Raw genomic sequence first — 21925 nt, 5'->3', positions numbered from 1 at the left:
TGAAGGTTTTTGCAATCAAGAAATGATAAACGTTTGAGGAGGTAGATAAGCTTAACCTGACTTAAACATTCAATGCACACATTTATTGAAACATAGTATTGCTCAGTTAACATGTGAACTTTCATGTTTTATATATCAGTTAAAAATGAATTTAGGGCTGGGGATGTGGCTCACCTGGCGTGCGTGCGGCCCGGGTTCGATCCTCAGCACCACATACAAACAAAGATGTTGTGTCCACCAAAAACTAAAAAATAAATATTAAAAAAAAATTCTCTCTCTCTCTCTCTCTCTCTCTCTCTCTCTCTCTCTCTTTAAAAAAATGAATTTAATTAAAAGGAAAAGAAAAACGATATCAAGATATTGCTCTTGGGGGTAATTTTATGTTCAAATGTTCTCATGTTTTGGTTGCTGTTGAGAAGCTCTGAGAAGGGGCAGTTAGGAGCTACTGGCTGTGATCTCTGGTGACTTCTGCAGTGGAGACCCTGGGCAAACTTCCTGGGCTAACATTGACACATGTCCTGCTAACCCACTTGTCTTACTAGTTGATTGTTTGGAAGTCACATTAATGCAACCCCAAATTCATTTATACCCTCCACTGTATTGGCAGAGAAGTACATAGTTTCCGGCATGTTCTGGAACTTTGGACTGGTGCATCCTATAAAGGTCAATCTGGTGCCCTAGGTAGGGTTCTACCCCAGCACAAGTTCATCCAACTGCCAAAATATCTTCAGTAACAGCAGCACATTTTATTTTTGGACATGTCTAACTTCTCTTCCATGCTTTGAACTGTAATCTGGCTTCCTGTACAATTCATATATGGGTCTGAATTCTAGTTAAAAATCTCTCATTGGATGCCATTTCAGATACTAGGAAAACTCACACTAGGCTCTTTTGCAAATCAGGCTTCTCCACTGTTTTCAGGTGTTCTTTATGTAATATGTTTCTAGGGCTCCATCATCCTTCCTCCTGATGCTCTTCAATTTATAAGTATTTCCCTTTAAAATGTGGCATACACAAGTCGAGTCAATGCTACGATATGGTCCAATCAAGGTAGAATCTATTTGTTGAACACAGAGCTCTGTGATTATGTTAGTTCTGTCAACAACTGTGCTAAACTCTGGGTACATCTTGAGTTTATGATCAGCTACAAACTCCACACCAAACAATTACATAAGGCCTACTCCAATTGTTGATTATTAGCCATAAGTGTAAAGTTCATATTTATTCCTATTAAATTACAACCTTATTTGGGGGATCTTTACTTCTAAAAGAGAAAAATCCATTATAATTCAAATTGTCATCTAATTTTTCACTCTTTCTTCCTCCTTGGTTTACACCTTTAGCGCCTCCCTCTCTCTCTAAAACCACTGGCAAAAGTATTGAACAGGACAAAGTAACTCCTGCTCCTCTCTTTCAATCAATTAATAACATTAAAGGTTAAAACTTGAATGAAATGTCTAAGTGAAGGACAGTTAAACATTGACTTTCAGTTGCCAATTTTACTTTCCTCTGACTTTCAGCTGACATAGACTGAGAAATGAAAATCTGCAACCCCTGTAAATAATTCCTAGGAAACATTTAGAATGCCTAACAAGTATTTGATATTTGAAGTATATATCCCCATTCTTTGCTGTGTGCAGAAGAAGATAGTTTGAGAATAGCACAGAATAATTTAAAGGCTGTTATGATTTGGAATTAATTGAAGAATTTTGAGTTATACTATAATGATAACCAGTATGAAAAAATTTAGATATTTTTGCACTTTGAGGAATTTTGTGTTTATAAAATAGTTCTTCACATGGCTTCTTAATTCTATTAAAATAATTACAAAGAAAAAAATATTAAAATATCTTTTACTTAACACAGAAGAAATCTATTAGTAGCTAATTATGTGAAATGTGAAGCTAAAAGCCAATAACATCATGATCACAAATACCGCAGTTCAATTCAGGCGTGGTCTCTGAGATGACATCTCATCTGATACTTTCAGAGCATCCAGAGAAAAAAGATTAGAAAATGTGCTTTCAGCAGACAGAGTGGAGGCACTGTGGGAGGGAGGGGAGTGACTTTTTTGCTTTTATACATGAATAATCCTTGCTAACCTAGCACCACTGCATGTCGATTGGTTCACTTTGGGTTTTTTGGGTTTTGTTTTTTTTTTTTTTGGCACTGCTGGGGATTAAATCAACAGTTTCACATTCACACATGCTAGGCAAGTGCTCCACTTACTGAGAAATACCCTGAGCTCCCTTGAAATAAATTTTGATAAATTTATTCTGATATAAAATGGTACCAATGATCCTACTTATTTAAACTTCCCCTTCAAAAACAGTCTTGTGGGGCTGGGGATGTGGCTCAAGGGGTAGCGCGCTCGTCTGGCATGCGTGTGGCCCGGGTTCGATCCTCAGCACCACATACCAACAAAGATGTTGTGTCTGCCGATAACTAAAAAATAAACATTAAAAAAAGAGTCTTAAACAAAACAAAAAAACAGTCTTGTGTATTATTGTATTACTGCTTATAGGAAAGCAAATTAACTTTACAAATTTAAATATGCAGTCAATAGGCCCCCTTCTATAATTATTACTCAGTAACCACAGATTCCTCACAATAACCAAAATATCATATTTAAATGTCCTTAAAATGAGAGATTCTAAGAAATTGGAGCTCTGGTGCATTGCTGGTGGCAACATTAAGTGGTACAACTGCTATGGAAATTGGTATGCATTCCTCAAACAATTAAACAGAGAGATGACTTAAGACCTAGCAATTCCATTTCTTGGTGAATATCTGTAAGAAGTAAAAGAGAGGACTTGAACAGATATTTGCTCACCCAAGATCCTAGCAGCATTATTCACAATGGCCAAAAGGTATGGAAGCAACTTGAGAGTCCATTGATGGATGAATGAATAAACAAAATATGGTACCGGAATATCTATTAGTTTGCAAAGGTTGCCATAGCAAAATGCCACAGACAGGGTGGCTTAAACAACAGAAATTTATTTTCTCATTTTGTGGAGGCTGAAAGTCCAAGATCAAGGTGTTGTCAGAAATGATGTCTGTTAAGTCCTCTCTGCTGGCTTGTAGAAGGCCACCTTCTTGCTGGGTTCTCACATAGCCTTTCCTTTGTGCATGTACAGATAGAGAAAGCCCCGTGTCCCCTCATCTTTTTATGGACACCAGTTCTAACAGATTAAGGTCCCATTCTTGTTACCTCATTTAACATCAATTACTCATAAAAGTCCAAGTACAGTCACATTGGAGGCTGGAGTTTCAACCTAAGAATTTTGGGTCAGGGAAGAGGCGGGGAATTCAGTCCATAACAATAGGCAATGGAATTAGACTTAAAAAGAAAAAAAAATTCTGACACATGCTATGATGTGGATGAACCTTCAGCACATAATACTAAGTAAAATAAGCCAGTCCCCAAAGGATTCCATTGATGTGAAGTTCTTAGAGTTCTCAAATTCACTGAGAAAGAAAGTAGAATGGTGATTGCCAGAAGTTGGCAGGAGGGAAAAGTGGAGAATTAGTGTTTAATGGGTGCAGAGCTTCAGTCCTGCAAGACAAAAAAGTTCTGGAGATGGATGATGGCTACACAACAATGAGAATGTCCTTAATGCCATATCTGTACCCTTGAGAAGGGTGAATTGTGTGTTAGGTTTGCTTTACCACAATTTTCAACAAACGAGTAAAGCATTCTCAGATTATACCATCCATGCTTTAGTGTGTGACTCCACAGAGCACTCATTCTCAATGGATCTACTTCTCCTAAAGCCAAAGGGAACACCCACACTAACCATGTTGCCATGTTGTGCCTTCAGGCTACAACCACCAGCCTGAGCCCCTGGTTTATGCTTTTATCGTGTTGTCTTTTCAAAGGCATTTGATGGGTATTTCATCATTTGCCTTTCCATACAATCTTAAATTTTTGGTGTGAATTGCAGCTTCTTTTTTTCCCCATGTATCATCACAGTGATGATAACTAAATTATAAATTTACTGAATTACGGAAAATCAGTTTGGGGACTTCCAAGTCCTGAAAGAATGTAAATGATTTAACCATATTGTCAGATGTTAATTGACTCTAAAAAAGCAGAAGTGGAAAAGTCCCAGGCTGATTATGTCTTCTGTTTCTTTCCCTTCCTTAACTAATGTTCAAAAGTAGGGAATGCCTGGGTCCTAACACACAATAAATATTTGTGAATAAATGAATACATGTGTGTAGGCAGACTATAAAAAGAATTCCCCACAAACCAGTCATGTGCAGACCGAGAAGCATCACATTTTGGGATAGTATTACATTATGGCAAGAATAATTTCCCTTCTAAAATACAGTTGATAATTTTCCATGTAGACAGAATTATTTTTCAGACACAGCAAAACATTTAGAAGTGAAATTTGATTCCATATCACTTAGTCCCTTCTGTAAATCAAAAACAAGAAAAACTGGGGCAACTTCTGCATATCTGTCTTTTATGCCTTTACAACAGATTTTAATGCAAATGTTTCAAAATTTGCTAGACCACGAGAAGAGAAAGAAGAGAACTGGGACAAACAAATTTAGATTTTGCAATGTTTTGCATTGGAATTTATACATAAATATGAATAATGTATATTTAACACTGACATTAAAAAAACTAGAATTTTTTTTGCAATTAGAATGAATGGTTATAACTGTTTAAAAATTGTATTAAGTGATTACTCCATGTATACCATTATTACATTGATGGATCAGGAGAAGGCAAAAGGATATGGGTCCATCTCTCAAGGTATATAAAATCTATTAAAAAAAATAGTCCTTTCTTTTTTTCCTTCCTTCTTTCCATTCTTTTGTGTTAGGGATTGAGCCCAGGAACACTACCACTGAACTACATCCCCAGCTGTTTTTGATGCCTGTTTTTTGTCTGCCCCTCCCTCCCCCAAACAAAAAAACACCAGACTCCTCATCAAACCTGAAATCCTCCTACCTCAGCCACCTGAGTAGCTTGGATTACAGGAGAGAACCACAGCCCCTGTGGATAGTTTTACCTGCTACCTGTAATCCCAGCTATACTGGAGGCTAATGCAGGAGTTTTGTAAGTTCGAGGATAGCCTGGACAACTTAATAAGACCCTGTCTCAAAATAAAAAAGGCTGGGGATGTGGCTCAGTGGTAGAGGGCCCCTGGTTTAATTCCAAGGGCTGGGGGGGGGTGTGGGGGGGGTGAAATCCCACAGTCAAATACATGTGAAATGTGGGGTTGATAGTTTGTTAAAATTTTTTTATATGAGAAATAGAATATAAAGCAGATTTCCAAAATCACAGCCAATCCATTAACTAGACCATTATGACATGCTATATTCTTATAAGAAAATCTCACAGTTCTCTACCTGCTTCAAAAGCTGATCATTGCTGGGCTGGGGTGTAGCTAAGTGGTAGGGTTCTTGCCTAGCATGTGATAAAGCCTTGTAAAAAGAAACAAAGAACTCTCAAAGGTAGTCCTTGCACAGATGAACAAATTAAAGTGATGACCCTGGACCAATTAGCTGAACTCTCTATAGCCCACTTATCATTCTGTTCACAAATTATACACACACACACACACACACACACACACACACACACACACATATATATATATGTAGATAGATAATTACATTTGCTTCATTGGGATGTTACTTTTCTGTATTAATTATTGTTGAGAAAAATGCAACCATTTCAAAATTACATATCTTTTTCTAGTATATACACACACACAGGGGATTCTGGGTCTTTTGTTCTCTTGGGGGGGCTCTCTAGATTGGCATCTCTTCTGTTATTTCTCCACTGTTTCTTTGGGGTTTCCTTGTGGCTGCAGCCTGGCTCCCTCAAGTTTGTTTGCCAGCTAAAAAGGCTAAAGTGGGGAGTCTTACTGTGCTTTCAATTTTGCCTTTTTTCTGAAGTCTATCCCCCCCCCACAAAGAGGCTGGGTGGGCAACAGCTGAGCCCCTGGAGGAAGGGATGGGTGAAATGCCTTCCCTTTGAACTTTCAGGGATTTGCTCCCATTGCGACTCACAATGCACCTGCAATACTTAACGCTTTTCCATTTCTACTAGAAAGCAAATCTGCCTCTTCCAAAGGAGCATAAGTAATCAACACCCTGGTCAGCTCTGTGGGGAATGACGGGAGAGGAGGGGCCTGGGTGAATAAAACATGGATTGGATGGGAGGCAGCAGGTGGAAGCTCTTTATCTGAATTCTGTTTCTGTATGTTAGTCTCAGCAGTCCTTTAAAGTGATTTTTTAAAAAATAAATCATTGAGAAAATAGTGTTAGAAAAATTTGGGATAGAAAGGAAGGTACTACAGAGGACTCCTTTCCATCAACATACCCTATTCCACACAAAGAAGAAATAAGCAAAATTAGTGAACAATTATGTGTTCCTTCTTCATTGTCCTTTTATGCTAGGATAATTATTGACCCAGTTTAGGAATAAAAAGTTATCTAGAATGACTCTCTGGATAGGAGAACAATCAGTCAAACATGTCAGTTAGTGCCTATGCATAGTAAGATAAAGAAAAACGCCTGAGACTGCAAACTTCTCAAGGACTTGAGGACTTGTCAATCAGTTTAGTCCTTTATACTTGCTTTTTAGTGTCCTTTGTGTTAGGCTGGTCTTGGTGCTGAGACTGTATATGTCTTCTCTCCCTATCCTCCAAAGCAGGAACCAGAAAAAAAAAAAGAGTCCCAACAGTTTTGGTCTCCCAGCTAGAGCTGCCCCCAAATAGGCAGCTTCACAGAACTCTGCCTGTGATGTACCCACTGTGGACAGTCTACCAACATCAACAGTCCAGGAAAATGATTGAGATGCTGGGAAACAGGCCATAGGCTAAAACCAACATGGACTTGAAAATGGTTAGAGAGAGAGCCTTGGTCCCTGAAGATAAACAGGGAAGTAAGACAGAGCAAGCAGTGGCACTGAAATAAGAATCACACAAAACACAAATCATACTGTATCTGTTTCAGCTGTGGCTTGAGGTGTTCAGGACAGAATCAAAGTGGACTTTAAAGTTGTATGACTAACTGGAACACAGTTAGCTACACCCATGTAGCTCTCTTAACTCCTCCAAACTCCCAAATTGGATGAATTCCAGTGGCTTCTAGTAAAAGCTGGTGCCTTTCAACATGGGGTTTACCACCACCTGGTCTGACATCAGGGAAGCTGGAGAAGGAGGTGGAGGTTGCTGTGGGCATGACTGTAGTCCCCAACCACAAGGTGAGCCCTGCACACCAGAGACAGTGTGCTTGCCGGCAACAGCACCTGTGGCCCGCACCAGCCTTCTGAGCACAGAAATAATACATCTGCTGCTTCACTTCTGCCTTCCAAATCTCACAGAAAATGTTTCCTGTGGCCCAGACTATTCCAAAACTATATGGGGAATGGGATTCTGGGAATTGTAGTTCCAACTTAGCTCACATGACAACACAAAACTACCCTGTTCAAGTCATGGCAGAGAGTTCAGTTTAGCAATATTACTATGTTCTTCTTCTTACTTGTCCTTTATATGGATTTGACTCTAGTGTTAGGCAATATATATCGATCAATAATAGGAACTGAACAGATAGCTTATCATTGAACAAGGCAAAGAATATATTAAAAAATGAAAGATTTTAATTTTTGCCCCTAAGCAAGTAAAACAGTTCAGAATGTCCCCTTGCAAAACTTAAGGACATCCCTGAATTACTGAGAACAATCTAGGATAACTTCTGAGCCTCCTTGGGTTTATAATGAACTCAACACATGGGCTTACGTGAGTTATCTTTAGTCAAGAGGAAAGAAAGAAAATAACATGGACCAACGGCCATGAACCTTAAACCCCAAATCATAGGGCAGAGATTCTCAGTCTCCCATATTGACTTGAAATTGAAGTTTCTTCACACTGGAGTTCACCCTTCATAATGTTCCATAAGCAGCAGGGAATTGTTTATCAAGGAATGATTAATGAGGTCCTTGATAACATGTAGATGCACATAAATAGCTTCTTACATTATAGTCTTCACATAAAACAAATCCACGCAGACACACCATGTTTCCACAGCATGCCTCCGCCCCCCAGAAGCAGATGTAGAGTTCATACAGCATTGTGCAATTTACTGCGGATTTCTCATTTCAGTCTTTATCTTCTGAGTGGTTATATGTTTAGGTCAATGATAAGCTTTCACTTATTTTCGGCTCAACCCAAGGGAGTCTAAGATACTCCCTTTTTTTGAGAAGGGAAAAAAGCAATCTCTGAGATACGAAAGCGAGAATTTTGTTTGTTTTGTATCCATGCAGACAAGGTGTCCCTCAGGGCATTTCTGCATCTCAAAGGGTTTGTGTGTGCTCAGGCGCCTGCCTGCACACCCTGGGGGAGGGTGGCTATAGGGAAGGTGAGCATAGTTCAAGGGTGGATCTTGTGTTCTAAATGGCTACAGAATCCTCAGAAAAGGAAATTAATGTGATCTGCCACATCGATTCCTAATATTGTGAGATTACAGGTTTGGGAGGTGTTTTTTTTTTTTAAACATCTTTATTTAGCTCACATGACTAGCATATCAACTTTGTTCTGTTGCCATTTTGTGGAAAGAAGGCAGTGATAGCTACTTAACTTATAAATTGAGCTTTGAAAGACTCTAGAATAATCTTTAAAGGAAAGAGATGTGGGAGGTATTTTTCCTTGCTCATAGCAGAGAATTTATCTAACTGAATGCTATCAGCATTTATTCACTAATCTTCCCTTAACTTCACATGGCTTTGTTTGCATAAGTTTTGACAACTCAGATTGCTAATTATCCTGTCATCAGTGCTATCATTCATTGGGGCTGAAAAACAGATTTCCTTTTTATATAATCATTTTAAAAAATAGTACAATGCACACTAATTTGAATTATACAAACATTCCCATCCTTTTCTTTTTTAAAAAATATGGGCTTTTAAATTACTTTTTTTTTTTTTTAATAAATGGTTAAAAACCAGGCACAGTGGCACACACCTGTAATCTCAGCTGGGGAGGCTGAGACAGAAGGATCACTTGAGCCCAAGAGTTTGGAGCCAGACTGGGCAATATAGCAAGACTCCCACTTCAAGGGGGAAAAAAAAAAGAAAGAAAGAATGAAAGAAAGAAAAAGCCTCTGATCTTAGAGGTAAATTGGATCTTGAAGAGCAATATTAGGTTTGGGGACTGCGCATTGCCCTGGGTTTAATTCCCAGCACTGAAGCAAAAAAAAGAAGAAATAGAATTGGAGCATGTGAGAGCTTCCAGGAGCAGAACATGTAGAGTTCCTATTGCTCTCAGATCGGCTGACTTTCCCACAATGTGACACATGTAAGTTATTTTCCTGGTAGGTTTTTTTTTTTTTTTTTTTTGGTGGTGGTGGTTGGGTACCAGGGATTGAACTCAGAGGCACTTGACCACTGAGCCACATCCCCAGCCCTATTTGTGTATTTTATTTAAACACAGGGTCTCACTGAGTTGCTTAGCGCCTCGATAAATTGCTAAGGGTGGCTTTGAACTCTCGATCCTCCTGCCTCAGCCTCCCAAATTGCTGGGATTACAGCAACTGTGCCTGTGCTACCATGCCTGGCTTGGTGTGCTTCTTTACCATACAGGTTTCACAGTTTCAGAAGAATTAGCTCAGAATTTGGAGTACAGGGCCAGACTTGGCATTCATCAAAGTCTCCTGTAAGTGGTTGTTAGAAAACTTACATTTGGAGGATCAGTGCCCTAGATTTGGAATTGTGGTAAGTTCTAAGTTGCCTTCAGGGAAATTCTGATGGTTAATTCTGTGTTAAGTTGACTGGGCTAGAGGATGTTCAGATAGCTGGTAAAATATTGTTTCTGAGTATATCTGAGAGGGTGTTTCCAGAAAAGATCAAGATTTGCGTAGGTAGACTGAGGAAAGAGGTGCTTTCACCAATGTGAGTGGGCATGATCCAAGCTGTTAATGCCCCAGAGGGGGGCGGGGAAACTGATGGTGGAAGGGTAAACTTGTGGAACTACACCACTGATTTCTGGTTCTCCAGCTTACAGACACAGATCACAGGATTTCTCAGCCTCCCTAATCACTTGAGCCAATCTCTCACAATAAACCTCTTTTTGTATATCTACATTTATCCTCTGTTTTTCTAGGAGATCATGACTAGTACAGAGAGTTTAGTGTTACCCATGATAGAAAGTCACAAAGGACCCAGAAACTGGATGTGGCTCACATTTCATAGCACACTGTCATTTTTTTCCCTGGGTTGCTACCTCCTCTCCCAGCCATGCACTGGTGAGTTTTGATCACTGTTCAGTGAACCTGGAAGCTTCTACATTTGTTCCAGCCATGTAGGCTTGCTGGCTCTGCCCTCAGGTCCCCTCTTCTCTGTTTCTGGGGTGGTTCACTTGACTGCCAAGACAGAAATAGAGCAGATCTCCCCCCCCCCCCCCAGAAGGAGGTTTCCTAAGGTTGTGGAGGTACTTTTCAGAGCCAGGGTCAGGCATCTTCCTGATTAGGGACTCCATCCTGCTCAGGCTCTGCTTGTAAATGGAGTAGTTGGACTCCTTGGGGCATTAGGTTCAACCTTGCGACCAAGCAGAAGTCACCAGTCTGCTCATTTCTTCCCCTCAAGTCATTACATCTTCTGCACTCTTGCAGTTTCCCCAGAATTATCTCTATTTTAGAAGGTGCTGCCCCAAACACATGATCTGTCCAACGTGATGATTTGATATATGCTTTCATGCCATTTTTCTTGAGGAAGCGGTTAATCATCTATCCACCTCAGCCTTTTTCTTGGGGTATATTTTTTCCACAAGGTGATATTGGTGGTCAAAAGGGCCTTTTAATAGGCACTGTGAAAGGGTTTACCTTTTCTGAGATAATTGCTGGCAATTGGCATTAGCAAGAGAGTGAGGCACTTTATCCTTTATCACTTGCTGTGAATGAAATTGACTAGGATCATACGCAGCAGGTGTCAAGGGTAAAATGCTTCCTTGCCAGAGTTCAGCATGTGCTTTTCTCTTCTTGCAGGAGAGGGAGGAAAGGAAAGGGAAATGGACTGAAGGTAAACAAAGAGACACCCATAGTAAAAGATTTTCCACTAGAACACCCTAATGAGATCTTTCTATTCTTCCTGACTATAGAATGACACATTTCAACCAAGATTATATAAACTAGTGAGTAAAGTTTATAGGTAGAATTCTAAAATCTGCCATCTTTCCAGAAATTTTTTTTGGGGGGGCGGGGGTTACCAGGGATTGAACTCAGATGCACTTGTCCACTGAGCCACATGCCCAGCCCTATTTGTGTATTTTATTTAGAGACAGGGTCTCACTGAGTTGCTTAGCATCTGGCTAAATTACTGAGAGTAGCTTTGAACTCGTGATCCTCCTGCCTCAACCTACTAAGCTGCTGGAATTATAGGCATGCACCATTGTGCCCAGCCAGAAAATATTTTTAATGGAACTTGTTTTTCTTTAATTTTATTGAGAGCAGGTTTACAGGAAAACCCAAAAGGCAGGTTAAGAAATTATTTTGTAGACTCAGGAGACTGAGTTTCCAAAGGATCCATGTTTTCAAAGCCAGCCTCAGCAACTTAATGAGGTCCTAAGCAATTTAGCAAGATCCTGTCTCAAAATAAAACATAAAAAGGGCTGGGGATATGGTTCAGTGGTTAATTGCCACTGGATTCAATCCCCAGTATTCCCTTAAAAATATATATGTATATGTATTTATATATATATATATATATATATATATATATATATATATATATATATGTATGTATTGTGTGTGTGTGTGTGTGTGTGTGTGTGGTATTTCATTACCAGCATGATAAATAATTTCATCTTCAAGGCCCTGTAGCCAGCAGTTTACTTGCATTGCTAGTGATATCTATCAGATGACAATAGTTAACACATATTGGAGCTTACCACATCCCAAAATGGCAAATACTCTGCATGCATTAACTCACATAAACTCCCAGCCACACTATGGAGTAGATCTTTTCCTGTTTAACGGAGAGTAAAACTGAGGCACAGAGGTGCAGTTAGATTTTCAAAGGTCACAACTGTAAGTAAATGGTAGAGCCAGGATTGTTTAGATCCTTGCTACAATGTGTGGTTCCTGAACCAAAAGCAGTCTCACCTGGGTGCTTGATAGATGTGTAGATTCTCAGGCTCACATCAGACCTTTGTAATCAGAATCTGCATTTTAATGAGACTGCCCAGGTGAATCATATTCACATTAAGGTTTTAAAACCACTTACATAATCTTAGATTATTTCTTCCTCTACCCTTTAAAAACCTACTTATGACTTCAGACATAGGGAAACAAAGTACACTTTGTTGGTTTTTTAAGAAAAAAAGAATGGGCAGGGCATGGTAGTGCATGTCTGTAATCCCAGTGTCTTTGGAGATTGAGGCAGAAGGATTACAAATTGGAGGCTAGCCTGGACAATTAGCATGACCCTGTCTCAAAATTTAAAATCTTTAAAAAGGGCTGGGGATGTAGCACAGTGATAGAGGGCTTACCTAGTATGTGCAGGGTCCTGGGTTGGGGTCTCCAGCATCACAAAAGAGAGGTGGGCGGGGGGGGGGGGAATGGGATTTTAACATTATTTTTCTGTCCTGTCCTTTTCCCAGCACCTCCCTCTCCCAGATCATCATCTTCAAGGGAAAAAAATTTTTTGAAAACAGTTGAATTTATATGAAGTAGGTACTATTGTACCCAAATTATAGTTAAGAAAATTAAATTCAGAAAGGTTAAGGGAGAAAGCCAAAATTGATGTCTAATTTTCAGTTTTTCATCTTAAAGCAGGAACATCATTTTCATCTCTATTTCTTATTAGGTAACACAGTGCTTAGCACACAGAAAACAGTCAATTAATCTTTGGTTTTTTTTCCACCCTAATTATGAGCACTTCACCTTGATTTTAAAAAGCGATAATAACAAAACCTACAAAGCATCAAGTTTGGAAAATTAAATCAAGACAAGAAGACAAATTCTCGTCCCTTCATCTTAGCTTACATAATAAAGGTGCTTGTTGTTCTCAAGAAAAAGAAATAATAATAATAATTTAAAACAAAAAGAGAAGTACTTGAGATTGAGACAAAGCTTTTTGTTGGGAACCCTCTTCTAAGAGGTTGTTTAAATGCTTTTCAAAGTAATGGCAACAAATCATATTGGTAATCATTTGGGTGGTCAACAATTTAAGGTAGGATTGATTTGAAATTGCAGGTACCTTGGATAAGCCCTTCATCCCAGCCTTATCTTACATGACACACACTTTCATCAAAATAATAATGTATCATGTAAGAAGAACAATGCACGGTGGAAAATGAATAAGGACTGCATTAGGCCTGCCACTCTTGGTATCCTAGTAGGATTACCTGACATCTAATAGGCCCTTAGAAAGTAAATAAGTCAATGCAGCTGGACGCGGTTAAGCAAACTATGCTCCATTATCTTATTTTACATAAATGCTCATGTATTCCATCACAAGAACTTTTCCAACTAAGCTTTCTTTCTTTCTTTCTTTTTCTTTTTCTTTTTGTGGTTCTAGGGATTGAACCCAGGGCCTGGCTCAGGCTAGGCAAGAACTTTGCCAATGAATACAATCACAGCCCCTTGATTTTTTTATTTTTATTTTATACTATTGTTTTTGGTGCTGAGGACTAAACCCAGCACATGCTAAGCAGGAACACTGAGCTACACTTTCAGCTCCTACATGTTTTTGGGGTTTGTTTTTTTTTTTTGGTAGTGGGGATTGAACCCAGGGGCACTCGACCACTGAGCTGCATCCCCAGCCCTATTTGTATTTTATTTAGAGACAAGTCTCATTGAGTTGCTTAGTGCCTTGCTTTTGCTGAGGCTGGCTTTGAACTCGCAATTTTGCTGTCTCAACCTACTGAGCTGCTGGGATTACAGGCATACGCCACCACGCCCACCTCCTACATTTTTATCCTATCTGAATAGACCAACAATTTATGGTAAGGATAGATGTAAATCACAGAACAAATTATGAGTTGGCAAATGGCATGTTATGACAACATAATAAAATGCAGTTTAAAATAAATTTAAAAATATATAAGTAAAATGCAATTTGGCCAACCCAATGTTTCAGTATCATTAAAATGTATAAGCTTTTGTCATGAATTAGTATTTAAAAATATAAAGTAGTTCTGAGACTGGAGCTGAATTTGCAGCAGCATGGCTATTTTATTCTTTCTTTAAACAGGAAACCACTGGCAATTCAGTGTGAAGTCATTTTCTATTTTTAAAATAATTGAATTTGAGACATGACTATTAGTGTGACAGTTTCACAGGACAAAAAAAATGAGATGAATAAATGGATCTGAAACCCAGACTAATGGAGCAATACTTTTCAAAATTATGTATGCATTTATGTACTTGTCCTACCGCTTACAGTTTCATTCATCACATTGGTTTTCGCCATTTTCAATTGTAATATCCTCCTAACAAAAATCCTGTGCTATGACCACTCCATTATAAGGTGAGGTTCTGCAATATTCCTGGTTTTCATAATAACTACTTTTAGCAGATATATTATGGCTGACTATGTACATTAATATTTTTATTTAGATACTAACCTGGATAAAATGTACATAAATACACCGCATAAACAAGGGACAGACAGAGGCTCCCATTCTTTCTGATTCAGGCTTTATGAATCACTTAACTTCTATGAACCCATCTGGAAAATTTTGGGTTGAATTAGATTATCTGTTATTATGGCTTTTTATTTTTGTACTTTTTAGGTGGAGTCTTGATGTGTTGCCCGGGCTAGTCTTGACCTCTTCAGCTTAGGTGATCCTTCTGCCTAAGCCTTCAGAGTTAGGTGTTGGCACTAGAGGTGTGTGCTAACAGACCTGCCTATGTACTCTTAAAATGTCCTATATTTATTATTCCACAAGTATCCTGAACCAAGTGGAAATTCATGAGAGATTTTGATTGATGTATTTTTTAGGGCCTGGGGTACAGCTCAGTGGTAGAACACATGCTTAGCATGTGCAAGGCCCTGGGTTCAATCCCCACCACCACACATACACACAAAATGTAAATTTTAATAAATATAATTTTTTTTAACTTTAAAACTATGTAGGACCTGGAAATGGGTTCACAAATTATATCACTTATATGTATATAGATGTTTCAAAAACATATAAACATACTGTAAAATATTTTTTAAATCTCTTTATAATTTTGTTTATAATATTAGATTTTCATAGTAAAATGGTAGATGTGGCAAAATTTCAATAATTGTTAAACATGGCTGACAGGTAAGTGGGAGTTTTTTGACATGTTATAAAAATATTCATAATGAAATGTTCAAAAGCTGAAGGGAAAAATAATTTATACATACTTCTTCAAAAGAAATAAAAGTGATTTTTTAATATATGGGGGGCTTTAAATACATACATATTGTTCATAGTATTTTATATAATCCTTCAAAGCTTTTGTCATTAATAAAAGTTAAACATCTATTTGTTCTTTTCATCTGTTAATTCTGTTCTTTGCAAATATACCACAAGAAAATAACAGAAAAAGGAAAAAAAGTATGCTAAAATATTCATGTGGCTTTATTAATGACAGTGAAATTTGGAAATTAAATATAAAATGTAGGCGAATATGAAGCTGATTATTATACAATGAAAGACCATAAATCTATCAAAGGGACAAGAATCTGAACCATGTAAATACATAACAAATAAACACTGACAAAAATTAAATTTTAAGTGTCAATTAAGATTGTTTTATAGTTGCAAATGAGAGAAAACCCAACCTAAACTGACTGAAGGATAAAAGAAATTAAAAAAAAAAGGACAGAATGCCTTTATTTTATTTGTTTATTTTTATGTGATGCTGAGGATCCAACCCAGTGCCTCACACATGCTTGGCAAGCACTCTGCTGCTGAGCTACAGCCCCAGCCCAGGAAAAGAGGAAATTTATTGGCTGATGGAAATGACAAATGTAAGAGGCACAAAAATTGTTTCAAAATGTATCACAGACTTAAATGAAAACACAGACTTCTAGAAGAGAACACAGGAGAAACAATATGAAAAGCATAATCTATGAGAGAAAAACTTGATGTGGCATTTTATTAAAATTAAGAACTTTGGTCTTTGAAGGACTACAGTAAGAGGATGAAAAGACAAGTAGCTGACTGGGAGAAAATTTTTGCAAAACAAGGACTTGTGTATGCAAAATCTACACAAAATTTGTAAAACTTGGCAATAAAACAGTAAAAAAAAAAAAAAGCCCATTATATAAAGGACAAACATGAATAGATACCTAACCAATGAAAATATACAAATGGCAAACATACTCAACATTGGTAATTAGGGGACTGTGAATTGAAACAATGTGATTCAACTACACACGGATTAGAATGATTGAAAGTAAAAAAGAGAGAGAGAGAGAGAGAGAGAGAGAGAGAGAGAGAGAGAGAGAGAGAGAGATACCACATGTGGATAAAAATGCAAAGCAACAAGGACTCTCCTTTGTTGCTAGCGGAAGTGTAAAATGGTATATCTAGTTTGGAAAGCAGTTGGGCAGTTTATTATGAAGCTAAACATATAATCTACCAATCACACCCCTAGATATTTACCAAATTGATTTGAAAACATGTGTAGACAAAAGCGTGTACATGAAAGTTTATAGAATTTGTTTTTCACAATTGTCCAAAACTGGAAGCAACCAAGATGTCCTTCAATAGGTGAATGGATAAGAAAATTGTGGCATATCTAGACAATTAAATATTAATTAATAAAAACAAATGAGCCACCAAGCCATGAAAGATATGAAGGATCATTGAGTTCTTACTGATGAGGGGAAGAAGACAATCTAATAAGACTCCATATCTGATTCTGGGTCTATAATATTGCTATGGTTTAGATACCAGGTGTTCACTGAAAGCTCCTGTTAATGCAGGAATGTTCAGAGATGAAGTGATTGGATTAATAGAACTATAACCTAATCAGTCCTTCCTAGTTTGGATTAACTGGATGTTAACTATGGGCTGGTGGGGTGGGCAGGAGGGCATGGGTCACTGGGTGTGCCCTGGAAGGGTTCATCTTCTGTGTGGCTACCTCCCTTTTCTCCCTGGATGCCATGAATGGAGTAGTGCTCATCTGCCACATCCTTCCACCATGAGGCTCTGTCTCACTTTGGGCCCAGAATGATGGGGTAGGCCAACCATGGACTGACCCTCTGAAACTGAGAGAAAAAATAAGCTTTCCCTCTTCTAAGTTGTTCTTGTTAGGTATTTTGTTCACAACATCAAAAAGCTGATTAATGCAGACATTCAGGAAAAGTGAAAAAAGTCAGGCAATCAGGGGAGAAAAGAATGGAAAGAAATAAGTGAGGCACAGGATATTTTTAGAGGAATGAAACTATTCTGTATGATTGTACAGTGGTGGGTACATGTCCTTATGAATTTTCAAAAACTCCTTTACTTTATAGCACAAATAGTAAGCTTAAATGCATGTAAATTTTAAAAATTATTTAGGAGGTTGGGGGACTCCAGGAAGTATTTCAGAGTAAGACAAGAATATACAGTCACAGACTGTAACTGTGACTATATTACAAATGTAGTAAACAATTTCGTTAAAGGAGCAGGGGGGAAAGTTGTTGACTTAAATAACTTAGGAAACGAGTGCAGTATGTAAGACTAAAAGCCAAAGGAATTGCAAGTAAGCACTGTACTCAAGCTGGTAAAGATTTTTCCCAAAGTGAATATGAATTACTAACTCTGATGGTACTGTACATGAAGACTTTAAATAAATAAGTAAATGGATGGTATATAGGTAGGAGTCATATTTCTTAATACTGGAGTGGGGCTTTACATATAAGCAAGGGGAAGAGGCTAGAATGATTCATACAGATATGGATTAGAGTTGGGGACATGATCAAAAATTCACCTTGAACTTAATATAGACACATATGGTTACACTTTGGAAATTTTATAGATTTGCATATACACATATATTTCCTTGCTCTGTCAGTTGAGAAGGCCTAAAGGAAACAAGAGTCCGGTAGCAATTAGCACATCTTGTGTACAGACATGGGTTTCTAATCCATTCTCCAATAAGGGAACTAGGGCTCTGGGAGAAATGGCCACTTCTAGCACTGGGGCAAGAAATACACAAATGATCTTGGAGAAACTTCTAGTACCAGAAAGTAAGGAAGTGCTACCCCAAGCAAAGCAGATAAGCCAACCCACATTGATGGGAATACATTAAAGGGACATAGGAGAAAACTGACAACTCTCAACGCACAAAGCTGGAACAATTTCCAACAAAATTGGTCAATCAGCATTGATTATAGCTCTAACAGAACATGAATATCCAGGAGTTTGTACTGATATAAATGATTAAATAAATTAATAGGATAGAAAGGACAACTCTCTCATGCAGATATATATATATATATATATATATATATATATATATATATATATATATGCTCTATCCTCAAGGAAAAGAAGCAAAACTCTCTCTCCTTAAGTATAGGCTGCCCATGGCAACTTCCTAAGAGCACAGTAGAGAAAGGGGAGAAAAAATGACCTTACAATGGAGAGACCCAACAAATACCATGTCAGCTAGGTGATCAAGGTCAAAATCAATAGTCACAGATCATGTTGACAGTACGTTTCTATGACATGATGAAAATGGCACTTTATTTTTTTTTATTTATTTTTTTTTAAAGAGAGAAAGAGAGAGAGAGAGAGAGAGAGAGAGAGAGAGAGAGAGAGAGAGAGAGAGAGAATTTTATTTTATTTTATTAGTTTTCGGCGGACACAACATCTTTGTTTTTGTACGCGGTGCTGAGGATTGAACCCGGGCCGCACGAATGCCAGGCGAGCACGCTACCGATTGAGCCACATCCCCAGCCCCGAAAATGGCACTTTACCTCTATGATCTTTCTCCCAAAAAGTCAAAACCCCAATTTAATCATAAGAAAAACAGCAGACAGATCCAAATTGAGAAGCATTCTACAATATACCTGATTAGTATTCCTTCAAAACTGTCAAGGTCATCAAAAACACCGAAAAGTCTGAGAAACTGTCAAAACCAAGAGTAACCTAAGGAAATATGACAACCAAATGTTATGCAGCATCCTGGATAGAATTTTGGAACAGAAAAAGGACACTAGCTAACACTAATATGAATAAGTATGCATTTTAGCTGATTTTATCAATATTTGTTCATGAATTGTAACAAATGTGCCATAGATGTAGCAATTAAGGAATGCTGGGGGGTTAGCTCAGTGGCACAGTATGTGTTTAGCATGCACTAGGCTCTAGTTTCAATCCCCAACACCAAGTAAAATTAATAATAGTAATGATAACTGAGGAAACTGTGTGGAGGGGATATATTAGAATGCTCTGTACTAACTTTGTAATTTTTCTGTAAATATACTTCTCTACAAAATAAAGACTATTAAAAACAAGTCTCAGAGGTAGGAGAGGTCTCAGATGTAGTTTATTTCAGGACTCAACACCCAGATCCTCTCCTTGACTCTACTTCTTTCAGATTGGCTCCTACGTAGACTCCATTTGTTCCCAACCTCTATGTGGTTTTTAAGCAACTTCAGACACAAATTATCACTGCCCTTTAGCAGTGAGAGTAATTTTTTTTTTTTTTGGCATACTTGTCATCTTTGAGTCCAGTTGGGCCTGGTTGGCATGACAAGGGTCCTATGCCCATCAGAAGCCCTTCTGTCCAGGGAAATGAAGTGTAATTGGCTTAGTCTGGGTCATGTGCTCCATCTGTTCCAACACAACCCAAGAGTTGAAATAACCTTCTTTTAAGCAGACTCTCTGTGGGAAATGAGTGGTTTTTCCAAAGTTGAGAATATTACAAGAGCAAAGTAGATGAGATAGGTAATGATCAACATAAATCACAAATACCTACCATAAATATACATTTTATTATCTTTCTGTAATATTATAAAATATGCTTATATTTTGGAAAATAAAGAAGATAAGATGAAACTTAGTTTATGCCTTATGGACTTATCACAATTAGTCATATTCTAGTTTTTATTTAATCATAATTTCACACACATATACGGCCCAAATTATTTAAATTGAAAGATAAAGTACATAGGGCTGGGGTTGTGGCTCAGTGGTAGAGTGCTCACCTAGTATGCACAAGGTGCTGGGTTCGATCCTCAGCACCATATAATGTAAAATAGAGATATTATGTCCACCTAAAACTTAAAAATAAATATTTTTTAAAAAAGGAAAGATAAAGCACAGTCCAACAACTTTACTAGGTTTAATGCACATCATGCTCAAATTTTTTTAATACCTTTATTTTGTTTATTTGTTTTTATGTGGTGCTGAGGATTGAACCCAGGGCCTCGCACACACAGACGAGCACTCTATCGCTGAGCCACAACCCCAGCCCCCATGCTCAAATTTTTAATCAAGCAAATATATCAAGTTTGTATGATACAAGAGGCTTAAAGCACTAACGAAAATTTGATTAAAAGTAAACTTTTTACTAACATCAAGGAGTTCTCCTTACACAAACCAAAAATGCCATGCTAATAAAAATGCAAAAATTGGCTCAGATATTTTGGCAACTTCGATAAAGATGTATTTATGGCAACAAGATACCAACGCCAAACCAAATGAGCATAACCAGATAGACCCATGTAAATAAACACATGTAATTATTTCATTATTACCTCCCTTATATGAAAATCATAGAAGTGAGAGAGAGGAAAAGTTCAGTTCCCTCTGTGAGTATGTATACTAAGACTCTGTTTACCTGAAAAAATCATCCGTCTTCCCACAGTTGTAGATATTGGCTCCCGGTATGTTACAGATGCCATAGCTATGGTCTTAATTGTGCCAATGGAATTTCTTTCTCAATTTCTTCAGACTAATTAACCAGCACCAGTTAGAACCAAAGACTGTAGTTCTTACTCTCCCTGTCAATGACATAGGCTGGGTGGTTGCTAAGGACTCTTTATGAAAACTTCTAACAGAGTTCTAGCATTCCAGTCTCCAAGAACAGTCAAATACAGGCAGCAGTGACATTTCAGAAACTGCATTCAATGACTTTTCTTTATCTGTCAATGTTGAGTTAGAAAAGACCTGTCCACAGCTCAATTCACAATAGCTAAGCTATGGAACCAACCTAGGTGCCCTTCACCAGATGAATGTGGTACATTTACACAATGGAATGTTACTCAGCCATAAAAAAGAATGAACTTATGGCATTTGCCAGTAAATGGATGGAACTGGAGACTATCATGCTAAGTGAAATAAGCCAATCTCAACAAACCAAAGACCATATGTTCTCTCTGATATGTGGATGCTGATTCACAATAGGTAAGAGGGAAGGGTTGGTGGGGAGAGGGGGAGTTTCATGGGATTGGACAGGGCAGAGTTGGGGGATGGGAATGGGAAGACAGTAAAAAGAATTGGACATAACATGTTCATATATGAATACACCACAAGAGTAACTCCACATTATGTACAACCACAAAAGTGGGAAGTCATACTCCATGCATGTATGATATGTCAAAATACATTCTACTGTCATGTACAACTAAAAAGAACAAATCAAAAAAAGGAATGTATACTAAAATACTGAAAAATACCTACTATTTTGGACTTCACAATTACCCTATTTTATATTTTTATATGTTCTCTCTAAATATCCTATTAATCATGTTATTAAAAATAATGTTTAAACACCCTATTCCCATGACTTGTTTTTACAAGTCAATTACTTTTTCTCTAAAATAAACACCTTTTTAAAAATTACATTCTTATTTAAAGCACTTATAATTTTCCTAATTGCTGAGATTAGCACATTGAGTATTGAGAAATTTCTTACCTTTAATACTCTTTTCCCCCTGTATATATTAGGACAAATTCTCCCTTATTATATTAAATAAGTAGAAGTT

The 21925-nt window shown here is 37.7% G+C and overlaps 1 protein-coding gene across 1 annotated transcript in view; it reads right to left on the bottom strand.

Moving 5' to 3' along the window:
• SPMIP2 (sperm microtubule inner protein 2) overlaps positions 1–20842 on the bottom strand; it is a gene marked incomplete at both ends in the record, with an annotated part of 83975 nt that extends 63133 nt beyond the window's left edge. Inside the window, one exon of the mRNA XM_081304382.1 lies at positions 20779–20842. Within this exon, the coding sequence (XP_081160508.1) occupies positions 20779–20842 (64 nt within the window). The remainder of the gene's footprint in view (positions 1–20778) is intronic.
• Positions 20843–21925: the final 1083 nt, after the last annotated feature.

This window comes from Spermophilus citellus (genome assembly GCF_964194105.1).
Source record: "Spermophilus citellus genome assembly, chromosome: 8".
Classification (NCBI taxonomy): domain Eukaryota; kingdom Metazoa; phylum Chordata; class Mammalia; order Rodentia; family Sciuridae; genus Spermophilus; species Spermophilus citellus.
Note: the sequence above shows the minus strand (reverse complement) of the source record. Positions and strands in the feature narration are given on the sequence as shown.